This window comes from Martes martes (genome assembly GCF_963455335.1).
Source record: "Martes martes genome assembly, chromosome: 4".
Classification (NCBI taxonomy): Eukaryota; Metazoa; Chordata; class Mammalia; order Carnivora; family Mustelidae; genus Martes; species Martes martes.
The window spans coordinates 172,579,339-172,606,976 of record NC_137891.1 but is presented as its reverse complement, the minus strand read 5'-3'; the positions used below and the strand labels follow the sequence as shown (position 1 = coordinate 172,606,976).

General features: G+C 54.2%; 1 protein-coding gene across 3 annotated transcripts in view; it reads left to right on the top strand.

Annotated features, from left to right (window-relative positions):
• Positions 1 to 24,870, top strand: part of MAN1C1 (mannosidase alpha class 1C member 1) — a 137,665-nt gene extending 112,795 nt beyond the window's left edge. Inside the window, exons 6-12 of one of the 3 annotated variants that reach the window (XM_080803192.1) lie at positions 1,547 to 1,673; positions 4,649 to 4,742; positions 9,697 to 9,812; positions 15,097 to 15,316; positions 18,084 to 18,256; positions 19,472 to 19,587; positions 24,568 to 24,870. In XM_080803192.1, the coding sequence (XP_080659318.1) occupies positions 1,547 to 1,673; positions 4,649 to 4,742; positions 9,697 to 9,812; positions 15,097 to 15,316; positions 18,084 to 18,256; positions 19,472 to 19,587; positions 24,568 to 24,601 (880 nt within the window). In that variant the 3' untranslated portion in view covers positions 24,602 to 24,870. Of the gene's footprint in view, positions 1 to 1,546; positions 1,674 to 4,648; positions 4,743 to 9,696; positions 9,813 to 15,096; positions 15,317 to 18,083; positions 18,257 to 19,471; positions 19,588 to 20,565; positions 22,520 to 24,564 lie in introns of those variants that run through there. The other 2 variants (XM_080803191.1, XM_080803190.1) reach the window with 2 other exon arrangements.
• The last annotated feature ends 2,768 nt before the right edge of the window (positions 24,871 to 27,638 follow it).

The following is a 27,638-nucleotide window of genomic DNA, read 5'->3' as shown; positions in this document are numbered from 1 at the left end:
CTTAGGATTTGGATTTGGATTCAGCTCTACCAGTTCTGTTCCTTGCTGTGTGATCTTGGAGGAGTGTCTTCCCCTCTCTGAGTCTGAGCATCCTCACCTATGAAATAAGAATCGTGGTATTCACCTCCGAAGTTGTGAAGATGTGAAGATAAAATAAGACACTATAATGTCTGGCACCCATCAGGAACTCAGGAACTCAATAATTTTAATAAACTATAAACACATGATTTATATGTGTGTAATTACCTAATGTGAAAAATGACAGTAATTACATGCCTAATTTATACCTCCCGATAGCTCTGTGAGGTGTGGGTACTGTCATTTAACAGATGAGGAAACTGAGGGCGAGAGAGATCAGCCGACCTGCCTGAAGTCGCCCAGGCTGGGCGCCGCGGGAGCCGGCATTTGAAGACAAGCAGGAGAGGGAAGGCGCCCACCCACTGCCCGCTGCTGTCCAGCCCTGGTCTGCGTGTCTGCCAGGCTGGCCCCCCTGCAGGGAGCCCACTAGGGAAGGAGGGAGGGAGAGGAAGGAGAGGCTCATGTGGGGGAAACCGAGAACAAAAGACAGCTAGCTGATTAGTGGCTGTTTTGACCTTGAATATCTCTTCGAGGGCAGGAAGCATCCATTTTTCAGGAAACCCTCTGTGGGTACCCACAGCTCCCACTGAGATAGCTGGAGAGAGAAGTCGCACTTGGCCTGAGGGGAAGAGGGACAGAGAGGGGACACCTTCCCCTTCCCTCTGGGTGGGTGTGGGGCCATCTGGGTGGGAGACCATTAGGGGATGTGCGGAGCCCAGTCTGAATCTGGCCTCCACCATCTACCAGCTTCGACCTTCCTGATAACTTACTTCCCTCTCTGAGCCTCCGTTTCCTCTTCATGTATTGGGATGAATGATGCTGTTTTATTTTTTATCCTCGAGCCAAGTCTCCCCTCTCTGTGCAGCCCATCCCTCCCCACCTGCCCCCAACTGAGGGAAATACCCAAAGAGGTGGAGGCAGGAAGAAGGTGGGGTCCCTGCTTTTCATCTGCCCCTGTCCCGACCCCAGCCACAGCAGTGTACCCCCCACACACAGCACCACAGACTGTAGCGGCCAGATGGCCTTCAGCCAGAGGACAGAAAGCGTCCCACAGGGTCTTTATCGTCCCTGACAGCATTGTCCATATCACTTATAAATTTAGCGTAAGTTGGGTGCCCGATCTTGGCCACCAAGGCAGCTCTGCCCCCGTCCTTGAGCCCACACATCTCCCAGGGGCTGGTTGATGATAGAAACAAAGAATAGTGCCGGTAGACAGGCCTAGCTAGGTTCAGATCCCCTCCAGCAAGTCGGTTCACGGACATCCGTGTCTTCATCAGCAACTGGGGCTGTTACTGGTACTGACTCCCAGGATGGAGTAACGGAGATCAGATGATGGGAGCTCCCAGGACAGGGCCTGGTGAGCGGGTGCCCCCCACGACTGAGCAGTCCCCCCCCACCACATTACTCTCAGCAGGGGAGCCAGCCCCAGCAGCAGCAGGCTGACAGGGGCGCTTCTGTCTTTTCACAGTGGCTCCAACAGGAGCTGGGGCTGGGCCATGGCCGGGAGCAGCAGCATCCTGGCCGAGTTCGGGTCCCTGCACCTGGAGTTCTTACACCTGACGGAGCTCTCTGGCAACCAGGTCTTCGCAGAAAAGGCAAGTGTTCTCCCAGCTCCCCCACCCCCAATGGCTCCTCCCTCTTCTCCCCACTCAGCAGGTTCCCAACCAGCAGGGGGGCCTCTGGTCACCGATAATACCGATAATACCGTTGCTGCCTGCGGGAGCCCTGCGCGTGCATGCCCAAAGCCAGGTGGCAGGAAGGTGCGCGCAGGGAGTCATCAGGGTTCTGCCAGGGCAGGGAGGAGATGAGGCTGCCAGCGAGGTTACCGGGGCCGTCAGCTTGGGCGGCAGCCACGCACATGTGGAATCGGGAGAGAGTGCATGAACTGAAATCCAGGCACCCGCTCCCGTTGGCAGGAATTGGCCACCGGGTGCAGAAGGCCCCTTTCCAGAGACAGTTAACTTTTTCATGTGCGATCTGCTGCCTTCTCCTTCCAGATGCCTGCCTAACTCACGTTGTCAGCAGGCTGGCAAAGCGATTGCACTCCACGGCAGAGGCACACGTCTGCCCTTCCTGTTTGTTACCAGGCTGGCTCGGGCCACAAGGGGTGCTGAGAGCTGGCCTCCAGGCTGTCAGCCCGCCTGACAGCTGCCCGCTCCTGCCCCTCTGTGAAGCCCTCCGGAAGAAGGGGTTCCTCCACGTGATGGCCTGTGGCAGTCCGCACCGTCTAGAAGTGTCTCCTTGGGTCTAACACTAAACCCCAGGAAGGGAAGGGTTCACACAGACCCTCAGAGGGCGCTTGGGCTCCACCAGCAGCTGTCCCTCCCTGAGTCCTGCCTAAGGAGCTAAAGTCCTGCCTCCGGGAATATCCCTTTGGAGGCGTCTCCCCTCCCAAAGCCTTCCCTTCTCTGAAGGTTAGACTTTTGGGGTGCCAAAGGAGCTGGGAGATCATAGGTTCACACCTCTACCCAGCGGCTCCCAGTCGTGTGTCCACCAGACAGCCTCCAACATCACCCTGCGAGCCTAGAGGAAACACATCTCCGGGCGTCACCCAGGCCTGGGAATCTGCATTTTTTAATAAGCACCCCTGTGCTTTTTGATGCCAGATTTAAGAGCACTGCTTATTCAGTATGGGACTGTCCCTGAACATTCTTGGGAAGCTCAAGAAGAGCTTTTCAGCCCCTTGATCACTTCCTCTGTGTTGGGGTTCACTACCCCCCCCTTAAATAGCTTGTCACGTTAGACCTGCCTTCAGAGCCTGTACTGGGAGGACCCTGGCACCCTGTGACACGCCGCCTTGCAAGTTCGTGAAAGAAGTTCCATCCCACTTCCTGATGGGTCTTATTTGCTGATCCGTTTTCCTACCTCCAAGCCTTCCCTCCCCCAGCCTCCCCATTTCCTTTGCTCTTGAGTCAGACTCCACTGGGAAGGTTGTGACTGGCTCACGCTGGAGCGGGACAGAGAGCTCACTCTAGTCCCTGGTTAGTCTGGACAAACTTGCCACCACCGCCCCAGCACTTACTATGTGTCGGGTACCTTCATAGTGTTTCTATCCACTCCTCCAGACCCTGAGGGGGGTCTTCTTGTTACCCGCATTTTACAGAGGAGGAAACTGAGAGAGGTTCAGTCGCTTGTTCTGGTCATCCAGCTGGTAAGTGATAAGGATCCAAGCCCAGGACTTTCTGACTCCAAAGCCCACGTTCTTTGAAGACCAGATTAGTATATAGCAGGCTTCAGGCTTTCCCCCTCGAGTCCATCTGCCTGTCTCTCTGTCTCCCTCTACATTTATATTCTCTGGCTATTTTCATCCCCCAATCATGCCTCCCACAGAGGCAATTATTGGCAGTCAACAAATTGGCCCAAATTCTAGAAGCACCCGTACCCTCCAGGGGAGCTAATTTAGCCTGCTTCACTGCTCACCACCAGGACAGTCGAGAATAACTCAGGTACAAGCACATTCCTGTCCCCTATAATGGACTCCGTTAACATAAATGGATATGAAATCTCGTGTGGTAAAGCAAAGTGCCGTTCCCTGGAAAGAAAGGTCTGACAGCTGAAAGGCTGCTCTCCCTGCTCCTCGCCTTGTAGATAAATCCACAAGCATGGTACAGTACTGTCCCTGAGGGCTTTGCTGTTCTCGAGGATTCTGTGCCGGAAGGATTATGTGTCCTGCCAGAGAGCAGACCCCAAGGGATAAAGCCTTCCCTCTTCTCGCCCTTTGTAGCTCCAGAGGTTGCAAATCTAGCTTCTTCCTGCTCCAGCCGGACAGCCTCTGCCGCGTGTTACCGCACGGTCCCCGACCTGACCCGTGTCGCACACAAGGGCTACTCCGTGTGGCCAGCCACACGAGCCCTGCCTCGTGTCCTGGCTCTGCCACTTACGAACTCTGACCAGGGGCAGGCCGCTGAAACTCCGGGACGCGGGTTTGTCCCCTGTTCCACAGAGATAATACCAGATGGGTTGTTCGAAGGTTCCGAGGTGGTGCAGGTGATGGGTCTGGGCCAGAAGGACTGAGAAATGTTCACAGCTGTTGTTAGGGCAAGGGTGTGAAGGAGCCCAGGCCTTTCCTCTGCAAAGGTCCTATGATGTCCAACACAATAATTTATTCCTTGGTTGAACCGTATGAAATTGCTGGTATTGACCATTTCTGACCTATTAAAAGGCAGTTTTACCTGTAGTTCTTACAAATGGGCTACTACTACCGCTTATAGGAACCACCCCCCCACCGCCTGAAAAGGCCCATTCCCCCAAAGCAATGCACAGTGAGGAAGGGGTGAAGTGAGGGGATCGTGGGAGGCCTAGCAGGGCCCCAGGTGGAGGGGTCAGTGCAAAGGCAGTGGCCAGGCTCCCCTGTGGCCATGTCCTGCCGTGCCTCACACGTGGGCCCAGGGCATGGCCGTCTCGCCACCTCCAGGCTGCGGCCTGCTGTTGTCACGCAGCTCTCCCTCCTGCCTCGGCTGAGTGGTTTCCTCTTCGGATCCCAACAAGCTCCCTCCTTCAGCGGTGGCCGCTGAGCGCTGCCGGCTCCTTCCAGAAAGTGAGGGTGCGTCTCTTGTCCATTTCTTGGCAGGTCAGGAACATCCGAAAGGTCCTCAGGAAGATCAACAAGCCCTTCGGCCTCTACCCCAACTTCCTGAGCCCAGTGAGTGGGAACTGGATGCAACGTGAGTATGGGGAAGCCGCCGCCTGCCTTGCGGTCACTGCCACTAGGATCCCGTGCGAGGCACCTCAGCCAAGTGAGCAGGAACACATTTGTCAGAGCCCCAGGCCAGCAAGGCCTTTGCTCCATGCTCCCAGATGCCAGCCACCGTGGGGGTCTTCCCTGCCGTTGTGTTTTGGGTCATCCTGTGTGACAGGTGTGGTGGCTGCCCCGTCACAAGGCCTGCCCTCTGCATCCCCTGCACACTCGCTGCCTCCAGGCTTCTGTCTCTTAGGGTGCCACTGAAGCCTCTTTGGTCATCCCCCAGACTAGTGGGGCCATTCCACACAGCATCATCTGTCTACTCCAGGGGTGGCCCCAGGAAAGACCACGTGTCCGCTCCCAGCCCCTTGGATCGGGTGCCCCACCTCCAGCTTTAATCCAGATCCTAACTATATAGTGATACAAAAATCATGAATTTACCGCTGTATCTTACGCGCGCCGGAATGGGTCCTGGGATTCCTGCTGTTCTGTGCTCAGAGGCTTGTGCCTCAACCAGGTGGGCGTGGGCCGGGGAACCTCCCTGATAGCCCCCAGCTCCACCCACCGAAACAGAATGGGGTTTGCAGGGACATGCAAGCTGGAGGGTGTGGAAGTCTCCCAGGACCCTGGGATTGCTCCTGTCAGGAGGTCACAGCACGAATTGGTGGCAGCTGCTTCCTTTGGCCCTGCCTCTAGGGGCTTGCCCCCCCTCCCACGCCTCCATCATTTCTGCTGATACAAGGAGCCCTCTCCCTCTCCCCTGCCGCCAGCCCTAGTTGTTATGACATCAGCAAGGGCTCAGAGCAAAGTACGGGAGACTGATGACTGCCTGGCTCCGGGAAATGCCCTTCATCACCGCAAGCCTTGGTCTCCTCTCTTGCAAATGGGGGAAGAGCTCGAGATAGCTTTTTTGTGCACCATGGAGGGGTGGGGGAGTAATGGTCAGAAGCTCCAGGAAACGAATTTCAGTTCATCTTCCAAAGATGATATGTGTTGTGCCAAAAGGTAACAAGTAAAAGTAGGCAAGCAGGGCCTGGGGGTCAGGCCAGCCTGCAGGGACACCGGGGAGAAACCGCCAAGGCCTTATTCTCGCAACCCTGGGCCTCTGTGACTGCAGGTCCAGAAAATGTGACCCAAGGACTTTGCCCCCGTGATGACCTCACCCCCAAGTGGCCTCCTGCAAGAACCACTTGCAGAAATACAAAGTATTTTTAACCAAAACGCACTGCCAAATCCAAAAGTGCAGGGAGAAAATGAAGGTTTGAATTACAGATTATGGCCATGGGAAGACAGTTCAATAACTGTTACTGCTTTTAATTGCAAGGCCTGACTGGGTAAAGAGATAAACTACCCGACTGCCAGCCTTAGCTGCTCTGGGACAACGCAGCAGAAGCCATCAGGAGGGAGAGGGGCGTGACCTCCCTGTCTGAGCAGCTACCTTGGCAAATTCCAGGGATCCTTTCCACCCCCACCCTGCTGAGAAGAACTTTCTTTTCAGGCTGCGCCAGGGGTCGCAGGGCTGAGCAAAGTCGGTCACATATGGAAAATTGTTTCATATTAATAAAACATGAATCTGAGGCCTGCTAAAGGGCAGAGGGAAAGCTAGAGTTTGGCTCATTGGGCACCTGCCTGCCTCCTCCCTGACCTCCAGCTCCGGCAACCAGGCTCATCTCAGGTTCTCTGTGGTTTCACTGGGATTTTTTGGTAATTGTGTGTTTTTCCAACGGACGAGAACATTCCCAACTTGCGTAAGCTCAGTGTGTTTACTTTCTTTCCTCTTCTTGAATCCTTGGTTAGCCCATTTGCAACCACAGGAGCTGCAGCTTGGGGAGGGAAAGTTGGGGGTGTGTCCTGGTCCCATGCCCTTGCTCCTGCTCCCCCCCACTCCTGCTGGACACTGAGCTGCAGGGTAATGGGGGAGGCCAAGCCCCTCCTACCACTAGGACTCATGGCCAGAACAAGTCCACCAGGCTCCTGCTGGTACCTGGCACAGACGAGACCCATCCTCGCAGAGCCACATAGAGCTCAAGAGGGCTGCCTCCCAGTCAGCGTGGCCCCTGGAGGGACTTGTCTGCCTGGTCCGCTGCCTGAATCCCCCACTTTCCTCAGCAGGAGGGTGTGGCAAGTCCACATTCTCCCCAGTGGGGTTAGCAGTGTGAGCTGCCCATCAGCCCCAGCCTGGCAGCCTCTCCCGGGTTCTTGGTACTTTCCTACCACCCAGTTCCCAGGCTATATGGTGACCACCTCTTGCTGCCAAGTGTGATGACAGTATTGACGTACATGGTCAGCAAGCAGCAGGGCCCATCTCTGCTCAGGCTCATGGACACCAATTTGCACTCCTCTTGCATTTTATTGATCAAAAGGTGGAGGCCCAGAGAGGAAAATGGCTTGCCCTGAGCTAATGGCAGATCTGTGTCTTCCAGTTCCCACTGTCTATGTACCACACGGTGCTGGGGTAGGACACCGCAGGCACACACTAGCCAGAAAGCAGTGGGACCTCCAAATGAGAATCGTTCACATATCCCCAAGAGGGTGTCCTGTTGCAAACACCCGTAGAACTCCCGGGGGCTTGACTCCCCTCTCCTGCACACACCCACCAGGTGGAGCCCTCAGCCACGTCCTAGACACACTGCAATCCCATGATGAAGTCCCAGCTCTTTGGCTTGGCATTCAAGGCCCTTCCCAGCACAGCTCAAACCTCCCTTCCTTTCTTTCCTTCGGGGCTTACTGGGTGTCCACAGTGTGCCATACAGTCAGCTGGCGTAAAATGTGAATCATACTCGCCCCCTCCCCATAGAGAGCCCACAGCCTGGCGGAGGAGGCAGACACATAAGCAGACACTGACACCACTGCTCTGGGAGCCGCCAAGGGCAAGGCACACACCCAGCAGTGGAAGGATCAGCTGCCACGGAATGCTTCCCACGTGAGGCGCCACGGGGCCAGATTTGCGTGCGCCTTCTCTCAGCCGCTCCTCATGGTCCCCCCGGGTAGGGAAGGACGGTGAGCAGGCTTATGAGAATACCGAGAAAGGCCTCTCTGCGGAGGGGATGCCTGAGCTGGGGTGTAGCAGTGAGGAGGTGCTAACCATGCAAGGGGCGGCAGGGGCGTTCCTGGTGGAGGGGTCACCACAGGTGGGAGATGACTGGGGAGGCAGGGGGCTAGGAGTGTCTGGGTGACAGAGAAAACAGTGACAGGCGGCAGGCCCAAAGGAGTGTGAAGATGGCAGCCTCCCCGCCCCCCACCCCGCTGCCGGCCTGTGTGCCTCTTCTGTGGGCTGTGAGCTGTGGGGGGGTCCCCTCAGCAGAGGCCGGCCTGGTTTGACTTGCAGCCTTCCCCAACCCCTGCCAGGCACGTACCTCCTGCTCCAGCTGTGGACGCGGGCGTCTGCGCGCTGGGCCTGGCGTGCTCCTGCCCCGTCCTCTTGTGCTCTGTCCACCCGTGTAGCAATGGCGGGGGTGGGGGCAAGGGGGTCAGGGGTGTGCTGTGTTGCTGAGTATCTCTTCACACAACAGGATCCAGCCCCCACGGACCCCCTCCTGTGCTTTCCCGAGGCTCAGGATTTCTCTGGTCTGTTCCAGTTTTTACAGGTCCTGAGCCCTTGTTGGGCCATGATTTATTTATGGGGCCGGAAGGAGCCGGAAGGGCTGCTTTACTCTGGGTATTCCTCTTAGCCCACTTTTCTGGTCCCCACCTGTCCCCACTTTACCCTCTGACTTTTGGGTCCCGCTCTCCTCACACTTGTCTTTTCTATCTCTAGGCAGAGAAGCAGCATGCATTCGTGCTCTGGTTAGCTGTAAAGCGGCAGGAAGCGAGAGCTCTGCCACCTTGGTGGCCTTAGAGGAGCTCTGCAGGCCTGCCCACAGTTGTCCCCTCCAGGAGAGGGGTTGGCCGTTGCCCACCTTGCAGGGTTCTTGGGAGGTTGTTACAGATAGTACAGTAAGGCTCCGGGTCCACAGTAGACCCTGGAGAAATGACAGCTTTTGATGGATTCTCTGTTCCTTTCTCCGTTGCCCCCACCGACTTTCCCTCCTTTCTCTCTTCCCACCCCCACTTTTTCCAGAGGAGCTGGAAATACCCTCGCCAGTGACACCCGCCCCCCCCCCCCCGCTTTACTCTGCTCCCATTTACCTTCCTCTCTCTGTCTCTCTGCTTAAGTGCATCTTAACAGGAAACTGAAGTTTGTTCTTTGTTATAGCTATTAAATGCCTTTATGTTTCCTTGTTATTAATTTTTAAAGCACGTGCGTGAAGTGCTGTCCCTGTCTTGGTTCTCTGGTTAAGTGCTCCTGGTTGACCATCCTCCAGAGATGACACTGGGCGGAGTCACTCAGTCCTGCCCTGTGGGGGCCACTCCAGGCAGATGCCCCCAGGGCAAAGACAGGCTCCTCAGACCCAATTCTCCCCAACCCCCTGCTCCTTGGAAACTCCATTTATCCTAGTCTGCTCAGCAGAAGCTCGGTTTTTCCAAGTGGTTCCATATTCTGACTCAATTAAGCCTCCCGTCCCTCCTTTCCGTGGCCTTTTATGAACCTGCCCAGCATTAATTACCATGTTTGTCACCGGGTAATAAAAATCTCTGAACTCCCTGCCACCAGATTATCTTTTTAAAGAAATGCAACTCATTTACAGTTAATAACCAGAGGCCCTGCCGTCCTTGGCCTGCTAAAGCGACATGATTTATACACCTGGGTGAGCTGTGCTCTCATGCGCCAGATAGCAGTGCTCAGGATGGCCCTGGGTTCCCCAAGTCCCGCCCCGGGGCTTCCTGTCTGCCCCTGCTCCCACGGGGCTCAGAGGCTGCTGGCGAAAGCTTGCTCCCCACCCGCATGTGGCCCCCGGGGGACGGGGGGGCTCGCTGCCCGGGTGCATTCCCTCTGGGGGGCCGGCCCGGCAGCCTCAGCAGTTGGAGGTAATGCGCCGTCCTCTCTCTCCTCACAGACCACGTCTCAGTTGGAGGCCTCGGGGACAGTTTTTATGAATATTTGATCAAATCCTGGTTGATGTCAGCCAAGACAGATGTGGAGGCTAAAGATATGTACTACGAAGCCTTGGAGGTAAGACGGGCGCCTGCTCCTTTGTGGGCAGCTGGCCATTCACCCCAGCTCTGGCCCTGACCCCTGAGTGTCAGGGCCTCACCCACCCCTCCCCCATGGCGAGCTGGCCAGAAGAGCAAGCTCTTCTCCCTCCCAGCCACGTGCTTTGCACACCCAGCTGTGACTACTCAGATACCTTGAAATTAGGGCCACGTTAGCATCCTCGTTTTATAGACACAAAACCCACACTCGAGGAGGTAAAGCCTTTGGTCCGAGGTCTTACAGGGAGCAGCAGTCAGTCTGATTCAGAAATCACGGTGTCTGGGCTTCCATGAATGTGTTAGAGCCCAGAACACAGCCAGACACTGGCCTGGGAGCCCCCAAATGAGGCTGCCAAAGCAAGACCCTCAGCCATTTCCCTGCAGAGCCCGAGGGGCTGTAATTAGCCTCTGTAAGCGGGGAAGGGCCTCCTCCAGTAGATCTACCACCAGTTCTGCTCCTTCTCTTTATGGGGATGGAAAACAAGGCCCAGAGAGGGGAAGGCACTTGCTCAAAGCCACACAGTACAGAGCTGGCAGAGCTGAAGCTAAACCCCGATCTTCTAAGCCGTTCCCAGTGTCCCCCCAACGGTCTCTCCCCACCGCTTGTCTGTCTACAGGGTGTGAACCGAACAAGGCGTGGTAGGCTGAGATGAGTCTCTCCAAAGAGAGGGAGAATTAGGATAGAAGAGGAAGGTGGTTAGCCTGAGCTATTGGAAAGTGGGTTACGGAATCCCATTAGCCCATCAGTAGGTACTTCGGAGCCCAACTAAGGAAAAGGCACTGGGTAGGCTCCAGGCCTCAGTTTCCCCACAAAGTAAGTTGAGCAACTTGGATCTACTCTGCCACCACCTTGGTCTGAGGTATCATGTCCCCTAAACTAGACTTCTTGATTCCCTCCCCTTTGAAGTCCATTCTCCCTCCGCAAAGCAGCCAGAACTGGAAATCCATGTCCCTACTTCACTGGCTCCACTTTTGCATTTGGAAAAAGCTAGACTCTCACCTTTGCCCACATGATCTAGACCTACCAATCACCTTGAACTCTTTCCCCTTTACTTTCAGCTCTGGTCCCCCGCCTTCCTCAGACACACCAGACTCATTCCCACTTCGGAACTTTTGTATCTCCTGTCCTCTCTACCTGGAATAGCGTTCAAACGGCTGGGCCCCATTTATTGGTCAAGTCAAATGCCCCTGGAAACTGGCCTTTCACAGCCTCTCTCTGTCACATATACCAGACTCAGGCTCTTCTTCACCTTCATCAACATCGCAAATTACTCCGCACACATGTTTGCTTACGTGTTCATTGTCTGTCTTCCCCAAGTAGAATGTGAGCTGTGTAGGAGCAAGGATCTCATCTAGCCACTCACCCTGTCTGCCTCACTCCTACAATAGTACCTGTACATAGGAAGTGTACAATAACCATTTTGTGAACAAATGAACACATGATTGCTAAAGGGATGGATGGATGGGTGGGTGGGTGGATATGTGGGTGGAAGGACGGATGGGTAGGTTGGTAGAGGATAGATGGATGGATAGGTGGATAGGCAGGTGGAAAGATGGGCACATGGGTGGATATGGTGGATGGATGGGTATAAACAGATGGTTAGATGGATGAATGAGCTGTAACTATCCTCTAACTGCATGAATCTGGCCAGGAATGGTAGTGCTTAAAGGAAGCCCATTGAAACAGGCCTCCACAGCCATGGACTTTTTAAACTGTAGGCTTGGTGATGAGTTTTCCCCACCCAGCTCCCCAGCACCAAGACCTTGGTCATGAAGCGGCTGCATCTCAGCCCCAGCTTAAGCTTCACCTGAGCTCAGACCACAGCCAGTGTCTGCTGTCAGGGGATCAGTGTTCAGCCTGCGCAGAGTGTGCTGCTGGCAAAGGCCTGTCTGCACTTTCCACCATTCCTTGCAGGGTAAACATGAAGTTAGCAAGCAGCCTGGTTCCCTGCCCTCAGGGCACACAGTGGTTGAAGCTTCAAGGGAAGAAATGGCCATGAATTATTTAAGCAAAGTGGGAGTTTTATGGAAAGCACTTGATTGAAGAGGAGAGAACCTTGGCTTTGCTCCCCTCGGTTTGATATCCCCAGTGAATAGCCTGGAGTATCTCTGACCCTGGGTAAAGACTGGGCCTCTGGCAAGTTTGGGACTTTGAAGAATATTCTGGTAATTTTCAACCTTGTCCACACGTTAAAAATCACTGGGGAAGCTGTAAAATCCCATTGTTCAGGCTGCACCCTGACAAGGCTACATCAGAGTGTCTGGGCCCGGGCCCAGGAAACAGCCTGGAAAGCTGCCCTGGAGGGGTGAGACCACTGTCCAGCTGGGGTGAGTTGGGGATGATTCAGACAGGCCAACAGGGCACACCCGTGAAGGTCACAGGAGGAGGGGCAACAAGAAGAACAGGGAGAACATCTGTCACGGTGGCCTCCTCCAGGCAGGTGCCATGACTACCTTGTCTTATCTAGTTAGCCCCATCTTACAGATGAGGTCCCACGGCAGCCAGTGTCAAAGCCAGGGTGCAAACACAGATCCGACTGACTCCAGATCCAGTGCTCCTGCCAACTACAAAGGAGCCTGGCTTGCCTGAAGTCCCTCTGGGGAGTGAGGCAGATGGGGTCCCCTCCAGGAGGCAAAGGAAGGCAGAGTCTTTGAATAACCTCACGGCCATCCCAGGAATTATTCCCTTGTTACAGATGAGGAGAGGGAGTCTTCAAAAAAGGGAAATCATTTGCCCAGAGTCACCCAATGCTCACACTGCAGAGCTGGCATCCAAGCCCAGGTCTCTCTCCCCCCTCAGCTCGGCTGGTCTCCTGGATGATTTAAGCCTAACTGGTCAGTTGCCAGCCTGTGCTGTCTTGTGTTTTGCTTAGAGTTTTAGAAAGCCTTGGTGTGGTTTTTTGTTTATTTATTTATTTATTTTTTTCATCTTTGCACCTATCTGCTTGTCTCAGTTGTGTCCTCACAATGAGACTGGTCTGTCATTTCCTCTTTACCATGATTACTTAGCTTGGGGTGAACCCCCAATGGAAGTAACCCATGAGATCCAGTCTTGAAGGGACAGTCTCTGTGCCACCACGGGAGGCTTCATGGCTTCACATCTCCCCGAGATGTCTGTGTTTCCCCCCAAGCGTCCACAACAGGTGACTGGACCAGATTTCTGCACCCTGGACTAGCCTGCCACCCCTCCTCCCCACCCACCGGGACCACGCTCTGCCCAAGAACAGACCCGGTCAGCCCGGGAGTGGGCGGCTCCCTAGGCCCCTTCAGTGCTCCGCCCCCCATGGCACAGGTGGTCTGCCACTCACATCATCAGAGCTTCCCCACCTGCTACTCAGTGAAGGTCCTGCAGCCTGCCCACCAGGCGGGACCTTGCAGGAGGGGAAAAGGAACAGATCCAGGAACGAATGTTGTTTGAGCACTTACTGTATGCCTGCTCCTGGCTGGAGAGTGGGGGTGGTCGTGGCTTCTGCCGTCAGGCGGCACTCAGAGTCCTGGGAGAGTGACAGGGTTGCCACAGGACATACACGGACGGATGCAGAAGGTGGGGAGAGCACCCCGTGGAAAGGGAACTGGAGGGGAGCACCGCGGCAGTGGCCTGGATGGGTGGCGCATGCGCAAAGGCAAGCTGGGGCCGTGGAGTCGAGGCGGAGCATGTTTCTTTCAAAATGCTGACCACAAATAGTAATTCCCGTGTGTGTTTGATTTTCTCGGGAATCTCCTAACAGGTGAATTCCCCGAGTCAGGGTCCAGGCTGCGTGTTTTCAGGGGCTTCATCCCCTGCCCCGAGCCTCTGCTCATGGAAAACTCAAGGACTCAGTGGGAGGAGAGGGGTGTGACTGGGAAGAGGCTAGGGCGGGGTGGGGCGGGGTGGGGGGGGGGCGGACACCGTCTGGAGAGGAACTGTCCAAGCCACACGTGCTGAGGACGCCGTGCGAGCAAGTATGCTGAGCTCTACACGCACAGCGCATTTGATCCTCACCACCCTGTGAGGTGGTTTATGTCCTGTCCCCCTTTCATACATTTACTTGGCAGTCAAGGCCTGAGGGCCCATAGAACCCGCCAATGTCACACAGCTTGGAACTGACAGAGGTGGGATTTGAACCTGAGGAATCTGCTCCTGGGAGCCATGTCTGTGGCATCAGGTTAAACTAGTCCATTATTTACAGAGAGCAGAGACCCCTGGAGAATAGATTGGAAGGGCAGGGATGCAGGAAGAGGTCTGGCCAGGGCCCCAGAGGCCCGGCCTGGACCCAGAGCCACAGGCACTGCCATCACCTCTGTCTCCAGGCTCCCAGAGACTAACAGCAGGGAATGGGGGGCACCCTGGCCTGACACCGCATCCCCCAACTTCCTTAGAGTCTTTACCAGCCGTATCATCTCCTGTGGAAGTTGGGGATGGGGGACTCTCAAAGCCCCTTGCTACCAGAAGGAGCAGCCGTCAGGTAGTAGAAAATGCTCAGTTTGGGCATCTGGGGGCCCTTGTCCTGGCGTGGCTGGGTGACCTGGGATGAGCCACTTGACCCTTTTGTCTGTAGAGGGCATGACAGCCATGTGCCAGGGTTGTCGTGGGCATTGAATGAGAAGGTGTATGATAAGGGCCTGTAGAGAGCAGCTCTTAACTTTCTGTGGGTCCTTTTCGAGAACCAGATAAAATATAGGGACCCTCTTCCCAAGGAAATGCACATACACGAGAGTGTCACAATTTGAGTGGCCTCTGGACCCCCTGGAGCCTGTCCACAGGCCAGCTGGGCTCCAGGTTAAGATTCCCTAACAGAGGACATCGTGGAGGATGGATAAGAGTTTTTAAAGATTTTTTTAAAAAATATTTATACATAGAAGATATAAAAGCTTGAATAAGACTTAAATACGACCAAGTGGCTAGCTCAGTTGGTAGAGAATGTAACTCTTGATCTCAGGGTTGTGAGTTTGAGCCCCACACTGGGTGTAGAAATTATTTAAAAATAAAATATTTGTTTTAAAAAGTCTAAATAAGAGACTCAGTCTGGGGAACTGCCTTGTGGCCAAGACGCCAGCAGGCACCAGGCCTCAGCCAGGCGAGTGGCAGAACCTCCTAGGCCCCATCAGGGACCACTGCCAGCCGCCAGCCAAGGTCAAGGACCTCCTTTGCCTGGGATGGAGGGCTCAGCAGAGCTGCGTTCACTGCTGTCTGCAAAATGTTCATTTTTCCGTCCTCTCCCCCTCCCTTCTCTGTCCCCCCTCCTATGCCCCTCCCCCCTGTCCAACTCCCACCTTGCTCCCAGGCAATAGAGACCTACTTGGTGAATGTCTCTCCTGGGGGGCTGACCTACATTGCCGAGTGGCGAGGGGGGATTCTGGACCACAAGATGGGGCACCTGGCCTGTTTCTCTGGGGGCATGATCGCCCTCGGCGCTGAGGATGCCAAGGAAGAAAAGAGGGCCCACTACCGAGAGCTCGCGGCCCAGATCACCAAGACGTGCCACGAATCGTACGCCCGCTCAGGTAACCCTGCGAGGGGAAGGGGCAGCAGGAGAGACTGACGCTAGACACCAGGAAGAACTAGAAAAACCAGCAGAGTGGCAGTGAGTGAAGGGAACGCACGGTCTTAGGGCAGTCTTGCCTTGGAAGTTACGTAGAATTTGTACGAGGGGTGTGCTGTCGATGCACTGAGACTGTACCCTGAGTGAAAAGGAAGATAGGGGCGATGTATCAAGCACCTGTGCCCAGTGTTGTTCAGCATTTGACCTGCACCATTGCTGAACCTCACAACACAGATAAACTGAGGCCCAGAGAGAATTTGGCTGAGGTCCCGTGTGAGGGGCACAGAGTGAAGGGTCCTTCAGTCTTCCTGAGCCTAGTAGATCCCTTCTCCCTGGGCCCTTACCCCTGAGTGTCCCTCTGCCTTTCCTCCCCAGCATCCCTTCATTTTGGGGGTCTTACCACCTCGAGCACCGCCCCGTTTATCACCCTCTTTGAATCAAGATCACCAGAAGGCTCGAGAGCCTCTTGACCTTCCCCACCTAACACTCATCGCAGAATTGTCAAATGCTAGAGTCAGAAGGCACATTAGAGAACATGAGCCTTGTCTTACATGTGGGGAAACTGAGTCATCCCAGCGCAGGGAAGTGGCTTCACCAAAGTCACACGGTGCGCAAGTAGCTTCTGATGTCATCTGAGGTCTTCTGATGCCCAGCTTCTTCTTGTGTGCTGCCTCTGCAGACAGTGCCCCTCAGAAAAAGCCCTCCCCCCGGGGGCCCCAAGAGGTGCCCACTGCTCTGGATGTAATCCCAGTCTTGGTTAGAGGAGAGGACCTAAGATTTGCCATGAACCTGGCTCAGCGCCACTCTGCCACTCACCCGCGGGGTGGCCTCCGTTTTCTCATCTGTTCAATGGGAACAATAACGCAGGTCTCCCAGGATGAGATAGAGGGTCCCATAGAAAGCACATCACCGGCCGCCTTCAGCCCAGCCTGGAAGGAGTGTGTTAGCTTGAAAGGTGTCTGTGACCCTCCAGTGGAATATAGATCTCCCAGAGCTGGTTACTCGAAGCCCGCAATTCACAAGGGGGTCCTTACAACGGGTCTGCAGTTCCCTTCGAAGACCCAGAACCGTAAACAAAAAGGAAATCTCAGGAATAATAAAAAGCTCACAATTTGTCTGGGACAATCAACCCAGACCATAAAAGACATCCACATAAGAGAGCACGCTGTTCCAGCCTGCCTGCCCATCCACGGACAGCCACGGCGGGCGCCTGTGCCCCGACCCCGTCTGCAGCTTGGGCAAAATGGCTCTTTGCTAGCGGCCAGGAGCAGCAGCAAGCATCCAAGAACTCGACGAGGCCACGGTCCGGCTAATGGCACAGCCCTTCTGTGAAGCCCTCTGTGGAAGAGTAGGAGGTCCTGTGAGGCTCCAGTCGTCTAAGAACAACCTGGGGCTTCTCGGGGTCCTGACCCGATGGGAAGAAGGAAGGCACACTTAGGACCAGAGCCCGGCACTTGACCGACTCAGGGTGTGCAGGCGCTGAAGGGAGGAGAAGCTGACCCCTCTCGCCTAAACTCGGGGCCTAGAGTCTCAGACCCAGGAGGGAAAGAACAAGAGCACAGTCCAGGGAAAGGGCATCAGACAGATCCAGTGTCACATCCCAGCTCAGTCACAGCTCGCTGTGTTACCTTGGACAAATTACTTAGCCTCTTTGATCCTCAGTTTCCATATGCCTGAGAGAGAAAGACACTAATATCTACCTTAGAAAAAAACAAAACAAGAAAAAAAAAAGCAAACAAACAACATTTGTTAAGGATTAAAATAATGCACCTAAAGCACCCAGCACAGCCCTTGAAATCAGAGGTGGTGGCTGTGGTGGTTATAATTATGGCCGTCCAGCAAATAGGCACCAAATTGTCCAAAAACAAACCAGTGACCAAAAAAACCCACAAAAAACTGAGGGGTGCCTGCATGGCTCAGTGGGTTGGTCCTGGGATCAAGCCCCACATTATCAGGGCTCCCAGCTCAGCGGGGAGCCTGCTTCCCCCTTGCCCCTTCCCTGGCTCGTTGTCTTTCTCTCTCTCTCCCTCCCCCCTTCCTCTGCCTCTCTTTCTCATACGTGCTTTCTCTATCAAATAAATAAATAATCTTAAAAAAAAAAAAACCCATCTCAGACCTCTTTAAGCCCTCTTTATCTAGCCGCCTCTGCCTGAGTATGTGCCTTCTGGGCCGTTCTTCCCTCGTCTGACCTCAGCAGCGTCCCAGCCTGTCAGCTCTGGAAGGCTCCTTCTGGGAGGTGGGAAAAGCATCTCCCTGAGAAAGGGGTCTTTCTCTGTGGAGAAGCAGCACCGCAGATCAGCGTGTTAAAGGACCTGCTAAGTCCCGCAGACAGGAGACTGTTTCACTTCATTGACCCCCTGTTCCCCAAACGTCTTTAAACCTGAGATCCTTTCCTGCCTGGTTAACATCTTGCAGAGTTTATGTCTCAAAACACAAGTTGGGGAACATCTCCCAAACCTTTCCCTCCCCAGATTACTGGGTAGTTCGTTTGGACTCTCAGATTCTAAAACTACACAATGTTTGAGGCCTCAAGGGTCTTGCTTTGGCCTGCCTAGGCCAAGAGGGAAGCTGGGCATTGCCAGGCTCGGCAGCGCAGGCAAGGGACCGGCCTGGGGCCAGTCAACCTGCCAGGGCTTCCAGGCCACTGAGAGCACTCCTGGGGCAGCTGGGTCCTGAAAAGCAGGAGCTGGGAGGTCTGACCCAGGTGCTCTGCTTGGTCCTCCCCGCAGATACCAAACTGGGGCCCGAGGCCTTTTGGTTTAACTCGGGCAGGGAGGCCGTGGCCACGCAGCTGAGCGAGAGCTACTACATCCTGCGGCCCGAGGTGGTGGAGAGCTACATGTACCTGTGGCGACAGACCCACGACCCCATCTACAGGGAGTGGGGCTGGGAGGTGGTGCTGGTGAGTGCGCTGGGCGGGAGGGTGGGGGTCCGACTGCGTGACAGGTGCCCCGGGAATTCAGGCAGGGTCCAAAATGCCTGAGCTCAGGCACGGAGAGGAAGGTCACACCAGGTTGACATCTGGCTCAGGTTCCGAATACAAAGGGTCGAGGTGTGATTGCAGAGCCAAGAGTCCCCGGCTGGGCGAAAGTGGGCTGGGAAATTATGGAGAGGGTTCTGGGCGCCCACAGCCTTTGGGGCGCAGGCTTCAGGGCCAGCAAACTTAGAGGGCTAAAGGCAGGGCGGGAGCCAGAGGGACACAGAGCACTTGCGGTCACTGCCCTCTGACCCTGAAGCCTGAGATGGTTTCAGATTTCTCCTCTCAAACAGGAATAGGCTACCAGGCCGACAGATCACCTCCCTCCTCTGCCCAAAGCCAGCTGTGCCCTGGGCGGCCCCCACCTATCTCTGGGCTCTGTTCCCCACTACTAGCTCGCTTGTCCCCAACCACCCAGTAGGGAATGGGTGTCAAAGGCAAGTATGGAAAGTCCAGAAAGATGGGTCTTGAGGGATGCTAAGTCTTCTCTGTCCAGCCCCTTCCCAACTTTCCCTAGGGCCTCCTGCTCTCAGAGGCATAGACTGTCCTGGGGAGAGCCACACCCAGGACATTATACTTGGGGAGGGCCGAGGTTCACCCATGTGGTTCATTGGCCAGAATCCCCCCGCTTCCCCAAAGGCCCCATTCTTGACCAGTGAAAGCCAAATATTCTGTGCTCCTGGGCCCAGTCCCCAGGCCCCTCAGTGTATAAAAATGGCATTTATGTACAAGAGCAGACAGCTCGGGACCTCCCACCTCTGGACCAGGGACCGGATCTCCGCAGGGAATCCGTGGCGTGTGCTAAGTCCAGTCCCCAAGTCCCAGCCTTCCGCTGCCTTCCTCTGTCCACCCCTGTGGGTGAGTCTGTCGGCTCAGCCTGGTTCCCTGCAAGGCCAAAAGAATGTCCCCTGAGTTCAGACCCGGAGAAGAGCTCGAGCCGGCAGCCAGCTGGGACTAAGCTCTCAGCCCCGGGGGCAGGGCGGCTGAGCCCTCAAACAATAATTTGGCTTTCTGCTTCCACAAATGCCAGGGGTCCCCAGCCGAGTGATCCAGGGCCTGCCTGTTCACGACCTGGGCAGGCACGAATCTTGCGGGGGGCCTCTCCTCTCCCCACACCAAAGCTGCCTCCCTTTTCTTCAGGCTTTGGAGAAATACTGTCGGACAGAAGCTGGTTTCTCCGGGATCCAAGACGTGTACAGCAGTGTCCCCAACCACGACAACAAGCAGCAGACTTTCTTTCTAGCGGAGACACTAAAGTGAGTTGGGGTTTGGCTGGTGTTCTTTCCAGAGGGAAACTGGGACCTTCTTAGGGATGGAGGGAGGAGGAGGGCGAGGCGTGGCGTCAGCAGTCCCTCCCTTCACCAACAAGTTCTGCCATCACAGGGGGGCCTACGGCTAGGGGGCTTGGGGTCCCCAGGGTTACATCCCCAGGGTACCCCTCAGGCCAGGTGGGTTTCTCCCCTCAGAGAGAGACTAGACAGCACTCCAACTCCAAGTACTAGCAGTGTCCTAAGTTGGTTTCTGTAACCTGTCTCCTTGGGTCCCTTGGCTCTCCGAAACCATGTCCTCTTCTGTAAAATGGGAGGGATGATAGCGACAGTGGTCACTGCTTTTGACCTTCCCTCTACAGCTTTGCTTCTGCACTGTTCCCTCACTTTCTGGGGGTGGAAGTCAGCCACCCCGTTTCCTTGCTCTTCCCCAAACCTTGTGCTTTACCTTTCGCAATGGATTGGAATAGTCCATTCCTTTGGCTTGGGGAGCTGGAGTTCTGGAGTCACAACTCCCTATTCATCTTAGTGCCCTAACATCTGCTTTAGTCTAGAGTCTCCTGGGGGGCACATCAGGGAGCAGCCCAAGAGTTTGGACTGGTGCAGTACTCAGGCCACCATGAAAAGAAAGAAGAATCTAAGCCATCAGAGGACGTGGCCGGCCTCTCCTACAGGGGGCGCAAGTACCTGAGTGAAGGTAGATGGGTACAACATAACAGAGGAAGGCCTGGGGCAGAGCCAGAGTTAAATCAGGTCCGACTGCCCCAGATCTCAGTGCTCTCCTCAGCATCCACAGTGCCTTCCCTGGGACCAGCGCTACAGGTAGACCCTGGATCTCAAACCTCCCTGCACCCTTAGCCACAGGCTAGTATTGCAGAAGCCTCTGAGACTGGCTGCCAGTGGTCCCCTGTTCCCCAGGGCCCTCACCAGCTTTGTCTTGCTTCCCTCCCTGCCCCGGGGGCACAGGTATCTCTATCTTCTGTTCTCTGAAGATGACATGCTCTCCCTGGAAGACTGGGTGTTCAACACAGAGGCCCACCCCCTCCCCGTGAATCACTCGGACAGCTCCAGCAGGGCTGGGGGCCGACTCTGACCCATCTCCCTGCTGCACCCCGGGGCCCCGGAGGACGGCCTTGCCTTTTCAGGATTTGGGACTGTTCTCAAAGGGATTGGGAACGTAGGCCCCATTCCTGGCAGACCCAGGGCAGATGTGTCGGACAAGAAACTTCTTTTCCTCTGTGAGGAGACAGGACTTGGAGACGCAGCGATGTCCCCCCAGGCCAAGACTTTCCTTTCTACGGAGAATTTCTATGAAACCCACTCACTTGCCATTGTAGGGCCCAGTGAATGGAGGTTTGCATATTGTCCCCATGCCTTTGATTCACTTCCTCTCATTTGGGGAGGGGTTTTTTGTTTGTTTGTTTATTTTGCTTGATTTTGCCTTTTCTCTGCAGTTGTGTTTTATCACAAATTATAAATATAGTTTCAGAATCATGGGCTTTCCAAAGCAGCAGCATCTTGAGAAACTAAACCTAAAAGTGTCTGCACACAGACCTTGATCCCATTTTCTAGATCTTAAATGCCTTCTGCCCAACATTTACTATACGTTCAACTACGTGGCATTTACCTTATAATTTGAGGCGGCGTTCCCTTTTGATTTGGGCCTCAGTGTTAACGAATCACTAGTGCTATTTTCATTATTGTAATGGGAAAATCTGTAAACTTACAATAAAAGAGTTTACTGAATAAGAACTACAACTGGGTTCATTGCACACCAGTGACTCCTGGGAAAACCACAGCAATGTTATCACCCAGAAAAATAATCAACCAGCAGTTGATTTGACATAGGATTTAGTCACAACTCCAACTTCTATTGCCTTCCCTTAAACTGATCTTAAAAATTCAGGAAGGTTGAAGCCAATCCTTTAAATGGAGTTGGATGTTTATACTTAAGGCTTGGAAGAGGCCCAGAGAGGGCCAGCAGCTTGCCGGAGGTCATCAGCTGGTAGAGGCAGGGGGGAGCCCAGTCCCTACAGTGTGCTCAGGACCCCTGTCGTGTGTCCATCGGTTCTCATTCAGGAGACGCGTGGTAAGTGCCCGTAGGAGACCAGACACCGGGCTAGCTGCTAGGGACACAGCTGGGAGTGAAACAGTCGTAAGCCCTGGCCTCAGGGAGCGTACAGCCAAGTAGGGGAAAGATGGACCGTAAAGTAGACGGACAGATAAGCAACATGACTGTGAATCACGTGAACTACTACAGAGGAGATGTGGGGCCGAGGTGCCTGTGGCCAGGGATCATCTTAGGGCAGCAAGGAGAGCCTCTCTGAGCAGCTGACTTTCCAGCTGAGACCTGGAAGATAAGAACGAGCAGCGGGAGGAGTATCCCACAAACCCACTCTCCCCAGTGACATTACCTACTCCCCCCACCCACCCAGAGGCCCAACACCTTGAGGCCATGTGCAGAACAAGGAGTTGAGGCAGGTCGTCCCACAGCTGACCGCACAGGGGCATTCTGAACCCTCCCCCATGCTCAGCTGCTTCATTTTGGCCATTATAAACTTGAGTAGCCCCTGGGGTATTGGAGCCCTAGGCCAAGTGACCTGGCTTTATGTCCACACAGTGGGACCCTGGATAGGTCACCTCACCTCTCAGGCCATTCTTCCATCAAACAGAGGGAGGAACCTCCCACATCCCAAGGTTGCTGTGAGAATAAGTGGGACCCACTGGTGCCCTGGCCATGTGGGAAGGGCTTCTTCCTTGTTCTGGAGACGCAGATGCTTCCAGAATCTTCTTAAGCAGTCAGAATTATGGGGGAGCCATCCCCATGGCAGGAAACCTGGTGTTTGGTGAGTAAGTCTCTGCCTGAACCCAGGAAGTCACTTCACTTTTGACAGGCTCTAGAGACCTGCTTGTGTCCATTAAAACAAAAAACAAAAAAAAAGCGAAAGCAAAACAGAAAAACCCACTGTACAAGCATTGTGGAAAAGGTGAGGAATATCTTTATGCTAAGCAGAAAGAAAACCATTCATCATTCTACCCTCCAGAATGAATACTGTTATATTTTCTTCTAGATCTTTTTCTATGAATGTACAGAATATATTTTGCAAACATGGCACCATACTGTGCATACTGTTCTACTGTAATCTGCTTTTGCTCTCAACCATATATTGTGAAGATCTTTCCATGTCAACAAATACACCTCTATCACTGTTCCTGGCTGTGGAATATTCCATCGTGTTCTATATCATGCGTTCTGTATCATGCGTTCTGCCCTATTTCTGGGCATTTGGGTTTGTGACAGTTGGGGCTCTCAGTTACAAATAATAGAAAACAACTCTGTCTAACTTACGCAAAACAAAAACAAAACAGGGAGGTGGGAGGGAGAAGGAAGGAAGTGATGAAGGAAGGAAGTGGGGAAGAAAAGAAAAAGAGAACATATTGAAATGCTTTGTGGTGCCTCATGGGATCTCGGGAGAGTGAACAGCCCGACCACAAGAAGGACTAGGAAGAGGACGTGGCCCGGAATCCAAGCTGCAAGAACCAAGGGGGGCAGTCTCCCCGGTACCCCCCATCAGGACAGGTGAATTCAAACATTTCCAGATCCTACTGCCGCCCTTCAAAGAATTGGGCTTCCCACTGGCCCAGCGTGGGTCTCGTGCTCCCAGCTGGCAGCCGGTGGGGCATCCTGACTGAGGGACCCCCTGGGACCCCATGCAATGCCCCACGGGCTGTTCCCGGGAGCAGAAAAGGAAGTTTGCTACCAAGATAATGAAGCCCCGCGCTTCATTTTGCCTTTTGTGAAGGCAAAACAGCAGGACTGTTCGCAGGTTCTGCTTTGATTCTTTTCAGTATTTTAAAGAGAGTTATGAAAGCATCCTTGACCATTCTTTCCTCGCCTCTGGTTCTGCACCTCAGAATCCGCTCCTGGAATGTCTCTCCGTTGCAAAGCCCCTCGGCAGTTCCCCAAGGCCCTGGGTTCCCCCGCTGGGCCCATATTGCTGTGTCGTCCCCCTCCCCCCCGTCACCAGCCTCCTTCTGTCTTCTGCATTATCGCTGGGGGCAAGTTGTAAAAATGAATATTTTAAAATTCATCCTCCAGGAGGGCCCTTGCAGGTGGAGAAATATCATCCTTTTGGCAACTTAACTCCATTCCAGGGATAAAAATAAGTAAGGCCCAAGGTAGGCTGAGCGGAGAGAGAAATTAAGGGATGAGTCATCTTCATGGAAGGAGGAGCCACGGAATCGGAATCCCGGTTCTGGAACCAGTGCTGGCGGCGGACCCTTCTTCCCCCGCCAAGGGTCAGCGTGCTGCCCGTCTCTTTTGGAGTCTCGTCGGAGGGAACCACCTTTTTGCACCTGTTTTCTTCACGGAGGGGCGGGAGGCTGGTTCCGGCCCAGAAAGCTTGATCAGCGGCTGGCTCCCGGCACTGAGGCCCGGGAGCGCTACACCCCTGAGAAGCCGGACAGAGCCCTTCTCCAGATGCTTCCTTTTAATCTGTGTTTGTGTAGATGTTTTGTGCATCACATTGTGTCCTTGGCAATTGGCAAAGTTCAAATCCAAATGCACTGGGAAGAAAAGCAAAAGCAGAAAATCTGGTTTAAAGGCAGCATCCTTGACCCATGATGTGAACCTCACCTCGGCCTGCTTTGCTTTGGGAGGGGACTTCTTCGAGGTTCGCCAATGTGCTGGAGACAGGGAAGGGCCAGCTCCTCCCAGCGAGCCCACTGGGGCTCTGCTCCTTGATTATGTGGCACAGAGACACTCAGCTCTCTGTGACTAAAGCTTAATCACACGCTAATGGGGGTGCTAATGCTATTTTTTAGTATCTAAAAATATGCTTGGTTCCCTATATTTGGAACAGTATTTTGATCCTGCTTCTCCCGTCTCTTAAGACAGAGCTTCTCAAACTTGAACGTGCACCTGAATCACCTGGGGATCTTGTTAAAATGCAGATTCATATTCAGCAGGTCCCGCACGGAGCCCAAGCTGCTGAGCTTCTAACAAGCTCCCAGGAGATGCGGATGCTGCCGGGCCTCAGACCACACTGAGTAGCGAGGCCTCTACTAATGCCTGCTCCTTTGGTTTCTGCTCATCTGCTCCCATGGAGGGGTCCCTGCGTGGCGCAGTGGGTTAAGCTTCCAACTCTGGTTTTCAGCTCACGTCCTGATCTCAGAATCATGAGATCAAGCCCGGTGTCAGGTTCGGGCTCAGCAAGGAGTCTGGTTGAGATCCTTTTCCTCTGCCCCTCCTGCTCATGCTCTCTCTCTCTCAAATAAATAAATAAATCTTAAAAAAAAAAAATTACTTGCAGGGTGCCTGGGTGGCTCAGTTGGTTTAGCGGCTGCCTTCGGCTCAGGTCATGATTCCAGGGTCTTGGGATCGAGCCCCACATCGGGCTCTCAGCAGAGAGCCTGCTTCTCTCTCCACTCTGCCTGCTGCTCTGCTTACTTGTGCTCTCTATCTCTCTGTCAAATAAATAAATAAAATATTTTAAAAAAATTATTTGCATCCATGGAGTCGTAACCTCCCCCAAGTGGAGGGGCTCAGGTGTTGGGATGGCATCCGCCTTGGTGGCAGAGGAAGCTATCACCTCCATCAGCGGCTCCCCGCAGCCTCCAGCATAGTCTGGATGAGACGGGAGCTGGCTTGCTGGTAGCTCAGCACAACACCGTCCAGGAGAACTTCCTGTGGTGATGGAAATACTCTATCTCTGTGCTGTCCAATAGGGCGGCCCCAGGTGGATATCGAACACTTAAAATATGGCAAGTACGACTGAGGAACTAAATTTAAAATTTTATTTCATTTTAATTAAATTTAAATAGCCATAGGTGGTCACTGGGTGCCCCTTTGGACAGTTCAGTCCTAGGATCTAGAAAGCCAGTCCTCTGCTCACTGACTCCCTGTCCCACTGGGCCCTCCACCACCTGCATCATTACAAAACTAATCTTAGCACAAAATATATTGTTTGGGGAGGTGAGGGTTCCCTTGGACGTACCTGGTTAAACTCATTCCAGTCTCTGCTTTCAACAACAGCCTCTGGTTTTTGTTTTGTTTTGTTCTCACCCACTGTATGTCTGCAAATCTGTGTACATTAGGTCAAGCTGAAAATCAGAAAGGCAGAATAGGAGAGGGTGAGCACGGACTGACTGAAACCATGGACCCGCCCTTTCCCCGGGCTGTGTGACTTGGGCAAGCCCCTTAACCTCTCTGAGCCTCTGCCTGTCGCTGTGGAAAGGGAGGGAGATTTCGAGGGTTAATTGAGTTCCCCAGCGTAGTAACTCAGTACATATAGTAATGATTGTTACTGCTATTATGTGAACGCTCTTTGTAAACTAGAAAACGCTGCTGTCAAAAATCTTTCTTTTTAAACAAAATGCTCTGAAACTTGGAGGAAACTGCATCAACCAGGCCCAGGAGACAACCCAAAATCTCAAAGCAATAAATCTGAACATTTTCTGCTTTTCACGTTGAGCAAGCATTTTGCCGTTAGCCCTGAATCTATGAAATTGGGAAACTGGGGTAAAGATCCAAGGGCTTCCAGGGGCTGGCCTGGTTGGTGGGGGGCGGGGGGAGGCTGTCGGAGAGACAGGGGGAGGGGGGCTGCTGCTCAGGCAGAGGGGGAGGGCTCAAGGAAGATGCTGGGGGTTTGCCCAGAATCTAGCAGAGGCCCTCTGCTTGCAGGGACAGGGGTGGTGGGGTGGTGGGGTGGTGGGGTGGTGAGGGAGGTCCCGTTTATCTTTCCTCTTCAGGATGTACCTGATGAATCCTTCCTACAGCTCTGGCAGGAAGGCACGGCAGGCAGAGATTTACAGAGCAGGAAACCGAGGCCTGGAGAGACCTGCTTAGGTCAAACGGCCATTCCTGACCTCTGGGCAGATGCCCACAGTGGTCCCCCGGCCACACTCCTCCTCTCCCCTCCCCGCATAAATGACCCCAGATCCAGAGTGGCCCTCATCCTCCTCCGAACATTTGCTCATGATGGTTTAGTTTTTAGACACACTGTTCCAGCCCGGTAATTAACAACACCCCCCTCTGCTCTCAAAAGTGTCCCGATTTGGACAAAAATTATGAGCTCTCCCTGGTATGAATGTAAAGAATGGTAACTGAGATCTCTCTCCCAGAAGCCTTCAGTGTTTCAGAGAATGGTAAAACCCAACCCAGAGAAGCATGCAAATAGCCCAGAGATTCTTTCCTTTTAGAAACCAATCTAGAGTTGCCCAGGTTCTCACATACCTCCGTCCATTTCCATCCCTGCGCCTATTGCCTGGACTGTCCTCTGCCCCCGCCCCCAACCCCCAGGTATGCCTACTTAACTCCTCTTCATTCCTCAAGGCTGCCCTCTACGTCACCTCCTCCAGGAAACCTTCCCTGACCTCTCTCTACCCTTCCCTTGAGACAGGCACGTGCACACACATGCACGCCCACACCTCAACTTCCCTCTCCCAAGGCTTTGGATTTATTGGCCAACCTTGCAGTCATCAGGGGTGTGGCTGTCTCCCTGCGGGGAGACACCCAGACCCTCCTGCCCTGACACTCAGGAGCTGCTTGCCACCAGTCACTATTCCCTTGGGAGTTCCCCTGAGCCCTGGGGCAGGGGTTTCTGCTTTGGCCCACAGAACGATCCAGCACTGGGCCACTTTTAGATCCGTGGTTCTCAGAGTATGGAAGCTGGGTCCAAGGCACCGGCAGCAACAGGAGCTTGTTAGAAATGCAAGTTCTCAGGCTGAACCCCAGACCTTTGCAGGTTATGGGGCTCCTTGCCCGGGGCCACCGTTCCAGAACCCTCCAGGCTCTGTAATTCCACAGGTGGCCCTTAACCATCTCTGCCGGGCAGTGGGCAAGGGGCTGCAGGTGCAGCTGACACAAGACAGACAAGGTCTCCACCCCCATGCGGCTTCCAGACCAGGGGCAGGGTGGGGCCGGCGTGCAGGCAGAGCTCGGTGCTTGGGAGGCCACCAGCAGGGGACGTATGAGGGTGACAGGGGGACAGTGGTGATGGGGAGCGGACATGTGTGACACCCCATTCCAGGCAGTGGGA